Below are 18,226 nucleotides of genomic sequence, written 5' to 3' on the forward strand. Positions count from 1 at the left end.
AAGGAAATGACAGTTCTACTGTAGTTAAGGTTGAGAGGTTTACTGTTTAAAAGAGAACTATTCAAAGGGCTCTAAAATCCCCCTGGTAACACAATTGCCTTGTAGTAGTGTGGGATAGGGTTAGTAGTCCAAATTTGGGATCATTTGAGCCTCAGATCCAGTATCCCTAAAAATCAGCCATTTACAAATGGCTTTTAATGTGTTCTTGTGTACAGCTGGGGCTCAGGCAAATCCCAAACGGCTGAGATCAATCTTACCTATGGCAAGCTTACAATTCCAGGGTGGTGCATCATCAGCTTGAGCCAAAGCAAATGAAATGTGCATGCAGCTAGAGTAGGGCTTTGCTAACAGCTGTAGGGCTTGTATGCCATCTCTTGCCACAGTAACTGGGTGACTCAAGGTGACATGCTGTGGTCAGTGAATCTGACTATGCCCAGTGTAAATTTGGGCCCTACTCTTGGCAGTTTTCAGAGACGGTGGCCTTGTCTACACTTGCAAGTTGGAGAACATTAAATCAGCCCTGGGTGCCCTAACTCCTGAGGTGTCCTCACTGGCCAGGCAAGGGAGAGTGCCCAGACTCCATGGCTGGAGTGCCCCTGGTAATCCAGCTTCACGAGAAGTATAGAGCTTTCTGCACCCGAGCTGGAGTGCCACAGTGCCAGTGTGGATGCCCTGGTCTATTAATGTGCTCTGATCGGCCTCCAAGAAATGTCCCACAATACCTGTTCTAGCCACTCTGGTCATCACTTTGAAGTCTACCACCCTGCCCTCAGGTGACCAACTGTCAGATTGCCCTTTAAATTCTCTGGGAATTTTGAAAGTCCCCTTCCTGTTTGCCCAGCAAGGCGTGGAGTGCTCTCAGTGCATCTTTCCCTGTGACCATGCCTCCATGCGCCAAGTGATCCCCAGTATGGAGCAATGGCGAGGTGCTGGATCTCATCAGTGTTTCGGGTGAGAAGCTGTCCATTCCCAACTATGCTCCAGCCTTAGGAATCACGATACCTACGGGCAGATATCAAGAGCCATGACCAGGATCCAGTGCAGGGTTAAAGTGAAGGAGCTGCAGAACGCCTACCACAAACCGCTGCTCCAGTGCTGCCCCCATGACCTGCTGGTTCTACAAAGAGCTGAATGAGATACTTGGGGGTGACCCCACCTCCACTCCAAACAGCACCATGGACACTCGAGAGGCTGTGGCAGCCCAGAGTGCAACAAGGCAGGAAGAGGAAAGCGAGAGCGAGGGTGCTGAGGAGGAGGGGGGGCCCCAGAGACAGGGGATGGCCCGAAATCCCTAGATGCATGGAGGCAGGAGCTGTTTTCAAGCAAGGAGGAAGGTAGCCAGTCACAGCAGAGGGTGCTTGGGGAAGAACAAACAGCAGAGGTGCCTAGTAAGCGGCTTTTATTTTGAGAAGGGAGTTGTTGGGATGAGGAGGGTTGCAGAAAGAAGGGTTAGGGCTGCATGCATGCCTTGATGCGGAATAGGGCGTTGATGTGCTCTCTCTCACATCGTGATAATCGGCCTCAGTGATCTCATCAAAGGTCTCATGCAGAAGCTAAGCAATCCGCCTGCACAGGTTCCTTGGCAGAGCTACTGTGCTCCTTGTCCCAGTCAGGCTAACATGTCCGCACCACTTTGCAATGAGGGGGCAGGGGGGACTATTGCTGCACACAGGCATAAGGGCCAGAGTGGAAGCTGCATTGTTGCAGAAGACCCTCCCTTGCTTCCCAGGTCACCCTCAGCAGCAAGATATCTTCCAGGATGAACCCATCCTGTGGAAACTTTGGGGACAAGTGTTGAGTATAGGGGCCCCCTGCAACTTTTGGCTCTCCCCAAGGCATAGGACCCCAGAGGACAGTATGGCCTCAGAACAATCAGTCCCCCCCTGCCCCTCTGGTTACTCACCATTTTGGGGCTCTTGTGGGTTGTGTGCGCTCATCTTGGGACAGGCAGTTTGTACTATTGTGTGTACGGGGCTTGTCTTTAAGTTCATCAGAATCATTGCTCTGGCTAGTGTTAACAATGCTGCCTCTGTTAAATGTTGAATTTTGGCTTTATAGATGCAACCTTGAGATCCCAGCCATCCTTGTTATCAATGGCCAAAAGGCTGCACAAACTCAGGAAGTGGCCGTGAAGAAGCAAGGAGAACCTTCTGCAGGAAGTCATGCAGCAGTCCCTTACTGACACCTAAGCAGACTCGATGCAGGCACTCATAGCACTGCATAGGGAGCAGATTCACACCTCTTTCCCTTGCACCCCCATGTCACAGCCAGTTTATCGCCAGCAGGTGCCTCCAACACCTTCACTACCCAGCCCTGCAAACTATGACCCCTTCACTCAACCCCCATCACATGCATTTTAGCCAGCCTGAAGTGCAGCACTCATTGCACAGTACTCCAGGGAGAAAGGCTGAATATGAAAACAGGACATGCAAATCTTACCGTCCTGTTCCCTCCTCCTCCACAGCACGGATGGGTCATGCTATGTGTTTCTCTCCAGCAGTTGTTTCTTTTCAATACATCGATTTTTTGGTTTTGGAAACGTTCTTTATTGCATTAAGTAAAAGAGAGCATAGCCCAGAAAAGTATTAGGCACTGCTAGTCAGTGCATCATAGTCAGATGCCTACTAGCAGTGGAACAACTGCACTTCACTCTCATGCAGGGCACCAAACATTACTGGTGGCTTTCAGCACTAAATTACTTCTCAAGGCATCCCTAATCCTTATGTCCCCACAGTAGGCCCCTCTAATAGTCCTGGTCTCTGGCTGTTCAAATTCAGCCTCCAGGCATTGAACCTCAGTGATCCATGCCTAAGTGAAGCTTTCACTCTTCCCTTCACAAATGTTATGGAGGGTATAGCACGTGGCTATAACCATAGGGATGTTGTCATCAGCCAGGTCCGGTTTCCCGTACAGACAGTGCTAGCAGGCCTTTAAATGGCCAAAAGCACACACAGTCATTCTGCACCGACTCAGCCTGTTGTTGAATCACTCTTTGCTGCTGTCAAGGCTCACTGTGGAGGGTTTCATGAGCAATGGCATTAAAGGGAGGTGGGGTCTCCAAGGATCACAATGGCCATTTCAGCTTCCTTTATGGTGATCTTCTGGTCCAGGAAGAAAGTCTCAGCTTGCAGCTTCCTAAACAGGCATGTGTTCCAAAAGATGCGTGCGTCATGCACCTTTCCAGATCAGTCTGCGTTAAATGTCCATGAAATGCCCACAGTGATCCACAAGCACCTGGAGAACCATCGAAATACACCCCTTCCGATTTATGTACCCAGAGGCTCGGTGGTCTGGTGCCAGAATTGGAATATGCATGTCATTACCCCATCGCAGTTTAAGGAAACCCATTTGTGCAAAGCCATCTACAATGTCACGCACATTGCCCAGAGTCACGGTTCTTCTGAGCAGGATGCAATTAAGGGCCCTGCACACTTGCATCAACACAATTCCAATTGTAGATTTGCCCATGCCAAACTGGTTAGCGACCAATTGATAGCTGTTTGGAGTAGCCAGCTTCCAGATTGCAATCACCACGTGCTTCTCCACCAGCAGGGCAGCTCTCAATCTCGTGTCCTTGCGCTATGGGATGGGGGCGAGCTCAGCACAGTCCCATAAAAGTGGCTTTTCTCATCCGAAAGTTCTGCAGCCACTGCTCGTCATCCCAGACTTGCATGACGATGTGATCCCACCACTCAGTGCTTGTTTCCCAAGTCCAAAAGCAGCGTTCCATGCTCGTGAATGCCACAAGCGATCTTGTGTCATATGCATTATGCATGTCAACATCAGCAGACTCCTTACTGTCACTTTGTAGCCTAAGGAGTAACTCGACTGCAATTTGCGACGTGCTGGCGAGACTCATCCACATATTCCTCAGCAGTTCAGGATCCATTCCCACAGACCGAAAGGGAAGACAGAGCACGCAGTACAAAAACAGTTGAGATAGCACCGAATGTGGACAGAAGAATAGGGATTGCTGGGATGCGAAATAATGCCTCATAGGGCATGGGGACAGGACCCAGGATGCCCTGCGCCCCCACCCCACGAGCCTCAGTGCCAGAATGGGAAGAGACGCTCTGTGGTGCCCACTGGTGCATTTGTGTGCCCACAGGACACCCGCCAAAATGCCAAGAGGAGTTGCCGTTTCTTGGCAGCGACGCTTCTTCCCGCTGCTGCTTTTCGGTGGCGGCATTTCAGCTGCCGGGTATCTGGTGCCCACCACCGTCTTCTGGTAATAGCAATATACTATTCCCACAAAAAAGGTTGGGGAACCACTGCTCTGTGGGATAGCTGCCCATAATGTACTGCTCTGAATGGCATCACAGCTGTGTACTATAGCGTAGACACTTCCTACAGTCACAGAAGGGTTTTTTTTCCAGTAGTGTAGTAACACTTCCCTGATTAACTGTAGGTATCAATACTGCCACATCTACAGAGATGTTATCATCCAAGAGGACATTTGCTCTCTGAGGCCTGGTCAACATAGCTAAGGTGGTCAGGTTGTGAAAATCCACACCCCTGACCTACATTACTATGCCAGCCTAACAGTGTAAATGCAGCAATGTTGATGGGAGAATGCTTGATGGCAGGAGATAATGTTCCTACACTGCCAAAAACAAACCTGGTCAGCATAGTCTACTCTATAGTACTACTCTTGGATTCCTTGCTGACACTGGGCTCTCCCATCATAATGGCCATGACTAATGCTTTCTACCATCAAAGACCTGAACTTATGTATTCATGCCTTTGTCACCTCTCAGTTGGACTACAGCAAGGAGATATACCTAGGTATGATACCTGCAGCACCTCTCAGCAATACATGCAACTGTGAGCACACCACACCTGTCCTCTGCTCTCTACAGAATATCGAATCAAGGTCTTAGTCTTTATCTTCAAAGTACTCAAGGGCCCAGACCCAGGAGACTATCTAAAGTTTCAGGACAAAGTGTGATTGACAGCTTTGCTCCACTTGCACAGTGGAACTGTCGAACAGTACGAGTAAAGCTAATCTCTGGTGTAGACAGAACTCGTTCTAGAGGCTGTTGGAGACGGTGGAACCAACACTGCCCAGCAACCGTTACAAGCCACCACTTTCTTTTCCAAGTGTAAGGCATTTCTTTGATCTTGCTTTCTTCACTATAAACAAGGCAACAAACACCTTTCCAAAGACACTCCATTGCCTATGCTTCCCCTTGTGGGGAAGAGGGTAGGAGAACATGACAGTGTAGTCATGTTACTTAATATACTATTAGAAGGTGCCAAGAGATATGATGAGTATGGTATAAAAATCTATATAGACTAGAAGACAGCCTGGTATACCTCTGACAGTCTCCAGAACTCACTGCTGAAACAGCATATACTTATCCCTCAAAATACACGTGCATCTCTGTTCACAGCAAGAGCCCTTCCTACCTGCTCCAACTGATCTTACCATTCAGTACAGCTACACCTAACAGTTAACACAACCAGAGTGCATCTAGATTAGCAGAACCCAGCCAATGGAAAATTTATTCATGTCCACTTATGGCACGCTCCCCCACTCCCCTACCAGTGGTAATGCCAGCTCCAGGATTGCAGTTAATATGGTGTCGTAGGGGTGGCACCTATTTTAACTCTTGGACAAAACAGAAGATTAACAATTTTTTTAAAAAAAGCAAGTGCTGGTGTGGGTGGTAGGCAAATTGGCCACACTAGCTTAGACCTAAAAACAGCATTCCAATGAGGAAAGGCCATGCCTCATTTCACCTTTAAAGTGAAAAGAATAATAGACTTTCTGTTTTCATGTTCAGTTCTAAAGTTAGGCCTTTGCTGACAGTAACAATACACCTTTGGGAAGAGTATGTGAATACTTACACTGCTCCTTGCTATCCTTATTTCCCTTGCACAACATGTGGGCCTTGATAAGCTACTTCCTACCAGGAGTAGCAAGCTTATTTTCTTCCTGTGTGTGTGTGGTTGGTTTAGTTGTTGTTCGGTTTTTTGGTGGTTTTTTTTTTTGGGGGGGTGGGGGGGAAGGAGGAGGAGGGAGAACACCCTTGAGAACTAGCTTTTTGTAGATCACAGCAATGCTCCAGGCAGACATCACTACTAAAGAAAATTATAGGGAGCAGCTCTAATATGCTGTATTATAATGCACAGCATTAGCCCTGGGGTGGTCTCCAATTCATTTTAACTAGTAAGAGGCAGTTAGCAGCACATTCCTATCCAAGACAGGCTGAGAGAAGTCATGTACATGAGTTGACAAACCTGGGAGTAAATGGATTTATTTAAAAAAAATACTGGTTAAAAAAAAAAAAACACGAACAAGCAAGGTTAGAACTATCACCCATAGCATTGTAGTAGGATTTCTCCTCCCTCTACACCTCTCATAGCGGCCGCTTGTCCAGTTTCACCATGTCTGCTGACCTGATCTTGGCCTGTATCCTACATTACATATCTCCCACTGTCTTTATTTTCCCTCTCTCCCTTAAAGCAGCAATTTGCCTCTCCCTTAAAGCAGCAATTGCTGAACATACACCATTACACTGCAGATCCACCTTAATTTTCCTCATTGGACCATACCATCTACAACACACATTAAATGATTCATGTCTGTTACAAGTCAAACTTATCACAGAAGAATGTGTGGCAAAATGAAGGAAGCTAATCCTTTACTGGGGGAGAAAGAGTATAGGTTAATCATGCCCTAGTGGGGCAATACGTTATTTTGCATATCACACAGGAGGAGCTACTCTCACTCTGTTGAGCAACAGGGTTTTGAGAACTAATATAGCAAGAATGTCTTCTGAAAAGCCAGCGAGGGAGAGAGGGAGGAGAAAAATCTAGACTGACCCACAGTGGAGAGTGGAAATATATAATAGGAACAAGCCACTGGAAAACAAACAACTGGCATTTTGAAACAAGAGTTTGGTATCAAACTATTGTATTGTCTAACTATCATTAATTCCCTCCCCAACTGTTTTTTTAATTTTAGATTTCAGCTATTGGGTTTTAGGCAGATTTAGACCAACAGTCTCTCTATGGCTTGCTGGACCGATTGAATCTGAGGCTTCAGTTGTGACCCTTCCTTGATGGTAATTGAGCAGGCAATGACAGGCCGGGAGACACCACATGCCCGGCCCAGGGCCTGCTTGGAGCGCACAAAGACATAGGGCACGTTCTTGTCCTCGCACAAGAGAGGGAGGTGCAGGATGATCTCCAGGGGCTCAGCATCTGCAGCCATCACAATGAATTCTGCTATTCCTCTGTTCAGTGTTTTTGTAGCTGTAGAGAGAAAAGGAAGAGGATTAGGTGGAGGTCTTGCGGTGGAGCATATTAACACAAGAGAATGTTACGAAACACAGAAATCTATTTAGTAACAGTAAATCTATTATTGGTAGATGCCATGGTAATGCTATTAGGAGCCCTAGTCAAGGGCCAGGACCCCACTGAGCTGGGTGTTGTACAACCAGAACAGAGACAGTCCCGCCCCAAAGAGCTTGTGAAAAATCTCCCGAGGAAAGTGGTAGATTTGGTGTCATAAAAAAACAAACATGCAGATTGGACAAGGCTGTAAGGAACATATTCTAGGAATCAAACCTATTGTGTGACAGGGAGGGAGTGAAGGAAGGTGATGTAAGCGATTGTATAGATAAAACTGATCCAACAACTGTTTTCATTCTACGTTTTATAATTAGGACATAGGAGTCCTATTTGTCTGGATCCTTCCCCAAAGCCAATAGTGTCCAAACTTTTCTCCTGACGCATTGCCTTACCAGTAATGGAATATGTCTGCAGCCCCCTGGGCTAGGAGTACAGTCACAGCTGGGCTGGGGGCAGGTGGTCGAGCTGTGGCAAGGAGCAGGGCTGCGGCCAACATCCGGGAGGGGAGCTAGGGCTGGATGCCCTCTCCCCCCATGGGGGCTGGACTGGGCCCCACTACTCCCCTGGACATTCCTCCACACACCCCAGTTTGGGACCACTGCCCTAAACACTATCCGTTCTTATGCAGCACATCAATGGGCACTACAGACAAATATTAAGGATGTAATCCTGACAAATTAGTCTTACCACCAACCAGCCATCTTCCATAACACTCTCCCCTGATACCCCTACCCAAAACACACACAGGAACTGTTATACCAACAACCCTATTTTATGCAGTTAACAGAGAGGCAGGTGAGAGCTGCACAGTTTTGTTCCTGTTAGAATATTCTGGGGGGGGGGGGGGCAGACCCAAACATTTTCACAAGCCAGAAACTGTATAAAACAATGTGGATTTGGAAGGGTGAATTACCAAACATCCTAAACCCACAGTTGTAGACAGGGGAAGCCAACCATCATCTGTAACATCGAGTATGGTAAACTAGATACTCTAGGAATTATCTGGGGGAAGTTCTCTTGCCTCAGAGGTCAGACTTAGATGATCACAGTGATCCCTTCTGGCCTCAATCTATGAAACACTTTCTTTACTTTCAGCCAACACAGCATGTTTTATAACAAACAGACCTCACCTTCATTGGCACCCTTGCGTAGCTGTTTGTAGTTGCAGGACTGTTGTACAAGGTCCAGCAGGGTTTTGGTGAGTTGTGCATCAGCCAGTGGGTAAGCTTTGGGGTTCACGTCTGCCTCAGTCTAGAAAAAGGCAAGAATTACAAGAAGCAGAGGAAAGCTTCACTTGGAACATTTACAGGCAGGTACTGAGTCAAACACATCCAAACTCTCTAGAACCACAGGTTCACATCCTGCCAGGATCAACTCAGTCCCTGATTCTTCTGAAAGACCTACACAAACTGTATCTGCAGATGAGACAGGAAACACTGAGGTCTCATCTGCTCTGCATGGACACTAAAGATTGCATGGCATCCCAAAGTTACATACACACACAGGTTTGTTCTCAGTCCTAAACCAAAGTTACCCTCTACATGCTGTTGTTTCACATATACCATACTAATTCCAGCCCAGACGTAGTTCAACAGTGAGCCCTTTGTAATTTCATGTGTGATGTTAATATAAAATGTTTATCTGCCAACATAGGGAGAGCAATTGCACATTTTTAGATCTGAACTTAAAAGAATAATCCTGTCAAGAGAGTCAGGCACCAGGTTTATTTTGCAAAGGCATGTTTTAAATATTAAGCAGGGAACGTTCTGAGAACAATTCAAAAGGAAATTTTCTACTTAACACTTCTCCCTTCTGCCCCCCCGCAAGTGCTGGAACAATTCTGTGCTAGCGCATAACAAACAGGAATTAAAAGCAGGAATTAAAATCAACCATGCTAGTTTGTGCCCATGATAAGTGAAAAACAAACAAACAGCATCAATAGGGGAAGAGTTAGAATTCTTTTCTGTTTTAACTAAGGCTTTTCTAAAACCTTATGTTAACAATTAAACTGTTCTAGATCTGCACAAACAAGTGACAGGATTTTTGAGGCCCTTCTGTAACAGACATGCTTCTGCTCAGGGTCAGCTCTACTACATAGGTAGCCAGATAAACAGTAAATATTCAGATAGGGGATTATGGAACTGAAAGGAGATGACAGGTTTGTCTAGACAGAGACAGCTCTGCTTCTCCAGTTTGAGATGTTCTTGTGCCTAAGAAAGGCACAACAGGATACCTCCTAAAGGAGTGTGTGTGATCTAGTGGCTAGAACACGGAGTAAGAAAAGGAGGACTTGTGGCACCTTAGCGACTAACCAATTTATTTGAGCATAAGCATAACTGGACAGTCTCTACGTAAAAGAATAAATGGATGCAAATCAGATGTCAAGAATTATAACATTCATAAACCAGTCGGAGAACACTTCAATCTCTCTGGTCACGCAATCACAGACATGAAAGTTGCTATATTACAACAAAAAAAACTTCAAATCCAGACTCCAGCGAGAAACTGTTGAATCGGAATTCATTTGCAAATTGGATACAATTAATTTAGGCTTGAATAGAGACTGGGAGTGGCTAAGTCATTATGCAAGGTAACCTATTTCCCCTTGTTTTTTTCCTAACCCCCTCAAAGACATTCTTGTTAAACCCTGGATTTGTGCTGGAAATGGCCCACCTTGATTATCATACACATTGTAAGGAGAGTGATCACTTTAGATAAGCTATTACCAGCAGGAGAGTGGGGTGGGAGGAGGTATTTTTTCATGCTTTGTGTGTATATAAAAAGATCTTCTACACTTTCCACTGAATGCATCCGATGAAGTGAGCTGTAGCTCACGAAAGCTCACGCTCAAATAAATTGGTTAGTCTCTAAGGTGCCACAAGTACTCCTTTTCTTTTTGCGAATACAGACTAACACGGCTGCTACTCTGAAACCAGAACAGGGAGTGCAACTTGGGAGACCAGGGTCAGGTGCCAAGGGAGGGCTGGGTGAGCTTTGGCAAGTCTGTCACCTCTCTTTCTCTCTGTTTCTCCTCTGTAAAGTGGTTTGAAATCTACAGATAAAAAGCACTATAAGAACTAAATATGGCTATTGCTACACGAACTTTCGCTGTAAGTTACCCCTTTAAATAACCCCCTCTTATTATGGTCAATTTACAGTCAATAAACGTAGACTCATGCTGTGAAATAAGCGGTCCCATCCCGTACTAGTCTCATACAAGGCAGGGGAGGGGGAAGCATAACCTTCATGTGCTCCCCCCCCCCCCACACACCCCGAGAGGTGGGGAGGCAGCATAGCATCCTGCTGGTCTTCGCAAGCTCCCACCCCACCCAGCGGAGGCGCAGGTAGGCGGCAAAGGGGATCAGGGGGAACCGGGACACAGCGCTCAGAGGAAGGCCAGCAGTCGCCCACACAAAAGCCACAGGACATGGCCGCAGTTGCTGGGACCGGCCAGCTGCCCTGTGCGCGGCAGCGGGAACCGTGGAGGGGCGCTGAGACATACGCCCCCCCGCCCCAGCGGCCTCTTCCCCCGCCCACATGGCGGCGCCCGCGCTCCACGTGCCCCGGCCCAGGCAGGGCCCCCGGCCGCCGATCTCCCGCCCCGCGCACGCTGCTCGCAGAACGCGGAGTGCCCCAGCGTTCCGCCCGCCCCCGCGTGCTCTGCCACCAGCCCACGTGGGCCACCCCGGCCTGGGCGCCGCTCACCATGGCTGCGCTGTAGGCGAACCGAGCCCTTCCCTGTGCGGAGCGGAGCGGAGCGGAGCGATCCTCTCGGCCCGAAAGCTTCACGGAGGAAAAAAAGCTAAACTGCTCTAAGTGCGTCGCGCCCGGAAATGAGGTTTAGCTGAGCCCGGCCGGGGCGGGGAGCCAGGGGAGACTCTCACCTTAAAGGGCCAGCGCTGCTCTTTCTAAAAACCGGCCGGGTCTAAGCTCCTGGATGTAGGTGGGTTGTGTTGTGCATTGCGTCCCCTGCGCGTGATCGGGTCCCAAGACAGAAGCAACAATTCAGGAACCAGAGACCAGCTTTGCTTGCAGCTGAAAGGGATTTTTGGCGGAAACAATATTCAGTATCCTGCTCAGTCTGGGATCTGATGAAGTGAGCTGTAGCTCACGAAAGCTCATGCTCAAATAAATTGGTTAGTCTCTAAGGTGCCACAAGTACTCCTTTTCTTTTTGCGAATACAGACTAACACGGCTGTTCCTCTGAAACCAGGTAGAGATTGTTATGCTGAAGCTTAGAGGCGGAGCTGAATTCTGATTTCAAATGCATTCTGAATAGAAAGATAAACCTACTCACACTATACAAGGCACATAAATTATTCAGGAAAAGAAAAGGAGGACTTGTGGCAGCTTAGAGACTAACCAATTTATTTGAGCATAAGCTTTCGTGAGCTACAACTCACTTCATCGGATGCATACTGTGGAAAGTACAAAAGATCTTTTTATACACACAAACCATGAAAAAATGGGTGTTTACCACTACAAAAGGTTTTCTCTCCCCCCACCCCACTCTCCTGCTGGTAATAGCTTATCTAAAGTGATCACTCTCCTTACAATGTGTATGATAATCAAGTTGGGCCATTTCCAGCACAAATCCAGGGTTTAACAAGAACATCTGGGGGGGGGAGGTTAGGAAAAAACAAGGGGAAATAGGTTACCCTGCATAATGACTTAGCCACTCCCAGTCTCTATTCAAGCCTAAGTTAATTGTATCCAATTTGCAAATGAATTCCGATTCAACAGTTTCTCGCTGGAGTCTGGATTTGAAGTTTTTTTTGTTGTAATATAGCAACTTTCATGTCTGTAATCGCATGACCAGAGAGATTGAAGCGTTCTCCTACTGGTTTATGAATGTTATACACAAAGATGGACTACAAGCCGTCAAGAACACTATCCCCGATAATGTCACGGCTAACCTGGTGGCTGAACTTTGTGACTTTGTCCTTACCCATAACTATTTTACATTTATGGACAATGTATACCTTCAAATCAGCGGCACTGCTATGGGTACCCGCATGGCCCCACAGTATGCCAACATTTTTATGGCTGACTTAGAACAACGCTTCCTCTGCTCTTGTCCCCTAATGCCCCTACTCTACTTGCGCTATATTGATGACATCTTCATCATCTGGACCCATGGAAAAGAAGCCCTTGAGGAATTCCACCATGATTTCAACAATTTCCATCCCACCATCAACCTCAGCCTGGTCCAGTCCACACAAGAGATCCACTTCCTGGACACTACAGTGCTAATAAACGATGGTCACATAAACACCACCCTATACCGGAAACCTACTGACCGCTATTCCTACCTACATGCCTCCAGCTTTCACCCTGACCACACCACACGATCCATTGTCTACAGCCAAGCTCTGCGATACAACCACATTTGCTCCAACCCCTCAGACAGAGACAAACACCTACAAGATCTCTATCAAGCATTCTTACAACTACAATACCCACCTGCTGAAGTGAAGAAACAGATTGATAGAGCGAGAAGAGTTCTCAGAAGTCACCTACTACAGGACAGGCCTAACAAAGAAAATAACAGAACGCCACTAGCTGTCACCTTCAGCCCCCAACTAAAACCCCTCCAACGCATTATTAAGGATCTACAATCTATCCTGAAGGATGACCCAACACTCTCACAAATCTTGGGAGACAGGCCAGTCCTTGCTTACAGACAGCCCCCCAACCTGAAGCAAATACTCACCAGCAACCACACACCACACAACAGAACCACTAACCCAGGAACCTATCCTTTCAACAAAGCCCGTTGCCAACTGTGCCCACATATCTATTCAGGAGACACCATCACAGGGCCTAATAACATCAGCCACACTATCAGAGGCTCGTTCACCTGCACATCCACCAATGTGATATATGCCATCATGTGCCAGCAATGCCCTTCTGCCATGTACATTGGTCAAACTGGACAGTCTCTACGTAAAAGAATAAATGGACACAAATCAGACGTCAAGAATTATAACATTCAGAAACCAGTCGGAGAACACTTCAATCTCTCTGGTCACGTGATTACAGACATGAAAGTTGCAATATTACAACAGAAAAACTTCAGAACCAGACTCCAGCGAGAGATTGTTGAATTGGAATTCATTTGTAAATTGGATACTATTAACTTAGGCTTGAATAGAGACTGGGAGTGGCTAAGTCATTATGCAAGGTAACCTATTTCCCCTTGTTTTTTCCTACCCCCCCAGATGTTCTTGTTAAACCCTGGATTTGTGCTGGAAATGGCCCACCTTGATTATCATACACATTTTAAGGAGAGTGATCACTTTAGATAAGCTATTACCAGCAGGAGAGTGGGGTGGGGGGAGAGAAAACCTTTTGTAGTAGTAAACACCCATTTTTTCATGGTTTGTGTGTATAAAAAGATCTTCTGTACTGTCCACAGTATGCATCCGATGAAGTGAGCTGTAGCTCACAAAAGCTCATGCTCAAATAAATTGGTTAGTCTCTAAGGTGCCACAAGTACTCCTTTTCTTTTTGTGAATACAGACTAACATGGCTGTTACTCTGAAATTATTCAGGGTACAGGAGGGGGCACGCAAGCTGATTTTCAGTGGCAGTCATGCCGACCGGGTCCTGGCCACTGGTCTGGGGGGCTCTGCATTTTAATTTAATTTTAAATGAAGCTTCTTAAACATTTTAAAAACCTTATTTACTTTACATACAACAATAGTTTAATAATATATTATAGACTTATAGAAAGAGACCTTCTAAAAACGTTAAAATGTATTACTGACCCGTGAAACCTTAAATTAGAGTGAATAAATGAAGACTTGGCAAACCACTTCTGAAAGGTTGCCGACCCCTGGGGTACAGTTTGGAGTAACAGGGTGAGATTTTAACTGGGCATCAACATATTTTTCTAACAGTGCAATCTTTCAGATGACTGAATCCTCTCCCAAAGAAAGAGGTGGACCCTTTGTTGACAATATACTGAAGGATACAATTCCCTACTAGGCAGGGTATGGAGAATGAACAAGATGTGACTGAAAAGTATATGTCATTAGAATTTTAATTTCTGTTGCTCTAGACTCTAAGGACTTGCTTTTCAGAACAGCTGATAATTCACAATTCTAGTTGAAGGCTCTAAGAGCTGTTGCACTTCGGAAAACCAGGCCCTAAATTCTGTATCCGTTGATTGCCTATCTTGATCGTTACTTACTGACTTTCATCTATATTACCCTGGATTTCCACATGTAAAAAATTGAGACATAGAGATCACATTATATTTCCAGGATATTCAGGAGCATACAATTATATTCCTTTTGCTGTAGCTCCATCTTTGTTCTCTTTTGTCTTTCCATATTTCATTCTTTTTTAGTCTTTGTTCCATCTTTCCTATTCAGAAAGGGATGCAAATGTTTAACTCATTTTTAAAATCTTCCTAGTTCCAAATGCAATAAAACCATCATGATAATTTTCTGGACTTGGAAAGACATAAGCAAATATTGTGCCTGATAATGTCATTCATCCTTGTTCCCTTCCCTACTCCAAACAAAACACATACACACTTAGTGTTGGATTATGAATTTCCAAGACATCCTTACTGATGCGAAACATGGGACTATGAACACCGGATCTGTTCTGCAGTTCTGGATGGATTAAAGGCATCTCTGTGCCCACTGAATGCTGCTGTAAGGGTAAAGTAAAGGTGCATGCTGCTGGGTGGAAGCGCTAACCGTTCTACATTCTAAGTGAATCTATGCTGGGAGAAGCTGCTGTAATTATAGTTCCGGAAACTACCATCTCTTAGGTGTTCTACAATGCAGATACTGCACTGCTGCAGCAGTTCAGGCATCTCAAACACACACAGCTGATGAATTCTGACTTGAAGGGCCCATCTCTAGAGTAAGAAAAGAGATTTAGTCCCTATAGCTAATTTAGTCTTTGACTTCTCTGAGGCTGATAAGGGGCTGGTATTGGGAAGAACATTAGTACCAGCTGTAATTGTGGCTTTTGTGTTGCTGATCCCAGTAGGAACTGGACTGAGCCAAAAATTATTTCACATAGGTCACCAAATAACCATCAACTATAGGGCTTACGTGCAGCAGTATCCTCGGTCAAGGACTGATCACTCCTCCACATTCCAAGTACAAGAAGGAAAAGGCTGGCTTGGCTTTTATGTCACCCCACACGAAAGCTCATGCTCAAATAAATTGGTCAGTCTCTAAGGTGCCACAAGTACTCCTTTTCTTTTTGTGAAGACAGACTAACACGGCTGTTACTCTGAAACCACCCAAAACATAGGTTGCAATTAATAAAATGTAAGGTTCTGGGTTTTCTCCTTCGGCCTCGCTTATTTTGTCATCCCTCAATTTTCTCTTTCCTTTCTGCACATTATTTCCCCTTCCTCATTTGGAGTCCCCTGTGTCTTTCCCCACACATTTCCCTGCTCTCTCATCTTCTCTGTCCCTCCCTCGCCAATCTCTCCCTCACTGTTTCTGGTCCTTCCACCTGGTTCTCTGCCCAGGGTTCTCATTTCCCCATGTTACCCCCCCGCCCCCCCCCGGGACCTATGTCAGCTTTCCCTTCCTCACCTCTCACCCCCCCCCCCCGCCCCGAGAGCGGGGTTTCTGCTCTAAGGCTACCCCCCCCACTCCCCCATGCAGCGCTGCTCCACGAACTCTCTTCTTCTCCCAGCAGATCCCTTCTCCTCCCCTCTTGGCCCTCCCAGCTGCCCATGGTGCCATTTTTTTTCTTGTTAACGAAACTAAAATCTATTTAAAAAGAAAAGAGAGAGAGTGTTGGCTAAAAGATCAATATACACACATCGCTAGGCAGGCATCAGGCGCGTTGCATGGTCAGTGGCTCCCCTAGGGGGCGGGCTCAGGCCGGGGATGGAAAGAAAGGTGCGGAGGGTGAGGTGTGTGGCCCTTTAACGACAGAGGGAGCCCGAGAGGAATCAATAGCCTCCCTCGCCTGGGCCCCGCCCTCACCTCCAGGATGCACGTGCTGGGTACGCACGGGGCTTCTCCCCATGCGTCAAAACGAAACCCCGCCCCTCCAGTTACGCATGCGCAGGACTTTCCCTGTCAGTGCTCCGCTTCCCCCCCCCAACCACGTGACGCCTGCTCGCGGCGAGGCCCAGGCGGCGCGCGATGGAAGCGGCCGCGGGGGCGGGGCTGCTGGTCTGCGAGCGGCTCCACGCGCGCCACGACCCGCGCTGGCTCCTGCAGCTGCCCCCGGCGCTTTGCCTGGCCTGCGTCATCGAGACGCTGGGGGACAGCGGCGCCTCGGTACGGAGCCCGGCCAGGCCCCCCCGCGCCAGCGCGCCCCGCCCCGCCTGTCGGGGCCGGCCGCTGAGGGCGGAGGGGGCTCGGGTTCCACACCCGCCCCCAGCGCGTCCCCACACGTCTCCCCGAGCCGGTCCCGCCCCGCCCCTGCCCAGTCCGCCTCGGCGCCCCGCCCCCCGCCAATCCCGCCCTCTGCCCAGCCAGGCTTGGCTCGGTTCCCGCCGGTCCGGCCCCGAGCCGGTCCGGTCTCGCCCAGGGCCTTGCCTGGCCCGGCTCCTTCCCGCCCCCTGCCGGCCCATTCCTCCCAGGTCACTTTCATATGGGATGGCCTCTGTGACTTGAGCCCTGGTCTCTGATGTGGGAATAGGGCTAGTGCCCTGCTGCGTTTCTGGGCTCCAGCATGGGTCTCTCGGGCACCTAGGCACGCTGGGCTTTCGTCCCCGTGTCTTTTTCAGCCCCTTTGCATGTCATGAGGGAGCTCTCCAGTGATACTTTTCATTCCATCTTTAACCTTCAGCTGGTGCGCAAGAAACACGTGCTGTCTTGCTTCCGGGATGTCCTGGCCTGGCATGCTGTGCCAGTCCTCCAGCTGCTAGCACAGGACGAAAGGGTGTGTGTTCATTTCATAGGAACCCTCTTTGGTAAGAGCACCCCCTTTATGTTAACTAATACCGCTAATGGGGGAAGGCAGTGCTGATCTTTACTTTTCTGGGATCCCTCTGCCTCAGTGTTCCCTGTTTCTATCTGCCCCATCTTGACTTTCAAAGCTCTGTGTCATGAATACTACACTCCCGGAGAAACACTATGCTTGTGCCAGTTCATACAGAACATGTGAGTTTTTTCTCATTCAGCTGGAGGCAGAACCAGCATGTCTGTGTGGATCATGCTCCTCTTCTTTTTTTGTCTCTTGCTACAAACAGAGAGCTTTTTGGGGGTTATGTCTCTTCCCAGAATGCACTGCTGTTCTTCCACAGCACTGTCAGAGGTATAGAATAGGTGGGACTGCAGCTTTGGGATGAAGTGGTAGAAAACCAAAGGTGTTTGGGTGGAAGGAACACATTGTGTGGTTTAATAGTACAATATCCAAAACACTAATCTACATGATACCTTTTCAACCCACATCTTGGAATTTGTAGAAATTCTCATTGAAGCTTTAGGGCCATTCACCTGCTCCTTTCCAACCAGCATCACAGTAGAGCAGGGATTAGGAGAGGTGTCTTTCCAAGAATGATCTTTGCTGGCCAGAGCATATGCACGATCAGTTTTTGTTTGCATCACAGCCCTTGCAGGAAGAGTTGCTATGGAATGTTGGCCCATTGAGCGAAGGAATAGTAAGGGAAGGGGAAGGTGGTGGGGTGCATAGAGGTCCCAAAAGCTGGTTGTTTCAGTGAACAAATATTGGATTCTCTGTTTCTGCCTTGTTACTCCCCAGATCTCCTTTACGCTTGAGATTTTTCTTGCTCTTTAAGGGAAAATACATCTCAAGATCCCTCCCTCTTGTTCTTCTATTCTGGCACATTGAATAATTTCAGTGGTGTTTTCCTATTTTGTTTGTATATATGATGCTGTTCATTGTTAGGAACACAGCTTTGTAGATTTTA

General features: G+C 47.4%; 2 protein-coding genes across 4 annotated transcripts in view; one reads left to right on the plus strand and one right to left on the minus strand.

Moving 5' to 3' along the window:
• Positions 1-6,244: 6,244 nt before the first annotated feature.
• On the minus strand, positions 6,245-11,204 carry SNU13 (small nuclear ribonucleoprotein 13). The gene is made up of 3 exons (XM_073327214.1): positions 11,065-11,204; positions 8,490-8,610; positions 6,245-7,260 (listed from the first exon to the last, which is right to left on the minus strand). Exons 1-3 carry the CDS (start codon positions 11,065-11,067, stop codon positions 6,998-7,000), a joined length of 387 nt encoding a protein of 128 aa, XP_073183315.1. The 5' UTR covers positions 11,068-11,204; the 3' UTR covers positions 6,245-6,997.
• A 5,263-nt stretch (positions 11,205-16,467) lies between these two features.
• Positions 16,468-18,226, plus strand: part of MEI1 (meiotic double-stranded break formation protein 1) — a 66,298-nt gene continuing 64,539 nt past the window's right edge. For all 3 annotated transcript variants that reach the window (XM_073327215.2, XM_078851092.1, XM_073327216.2), the window contains exons 1-2: positions 16,468-16,628; positions 17,143-17,266. In XM_073327215.2, coding sequence (XP_073183316.2) covers positions 16,491-16,628; positions 17,143-17,266 — 262 coding nt within the window. In that variant the 5' untranslated portion in view covers positions 16,468-16,490. The remainder of the gene's footprint in view (positions 16,629-17,142; positions 17,267-18,226) is intronic.

Source organism: Lepidochelys kempii, chromosome 1 (genome assembly GCF_965140285.1).
Source record: "Lepidochelys kempii isolate rLepKem1 chromosome 1, rLepKem1.hap1, whole genome shotgun sequence".
Lineage (NCBI taxonomy): Eukaryota > Metazoa > Chordata > Testudines > Cheloniidae > Lepidochelys > Lepidochelys kempii.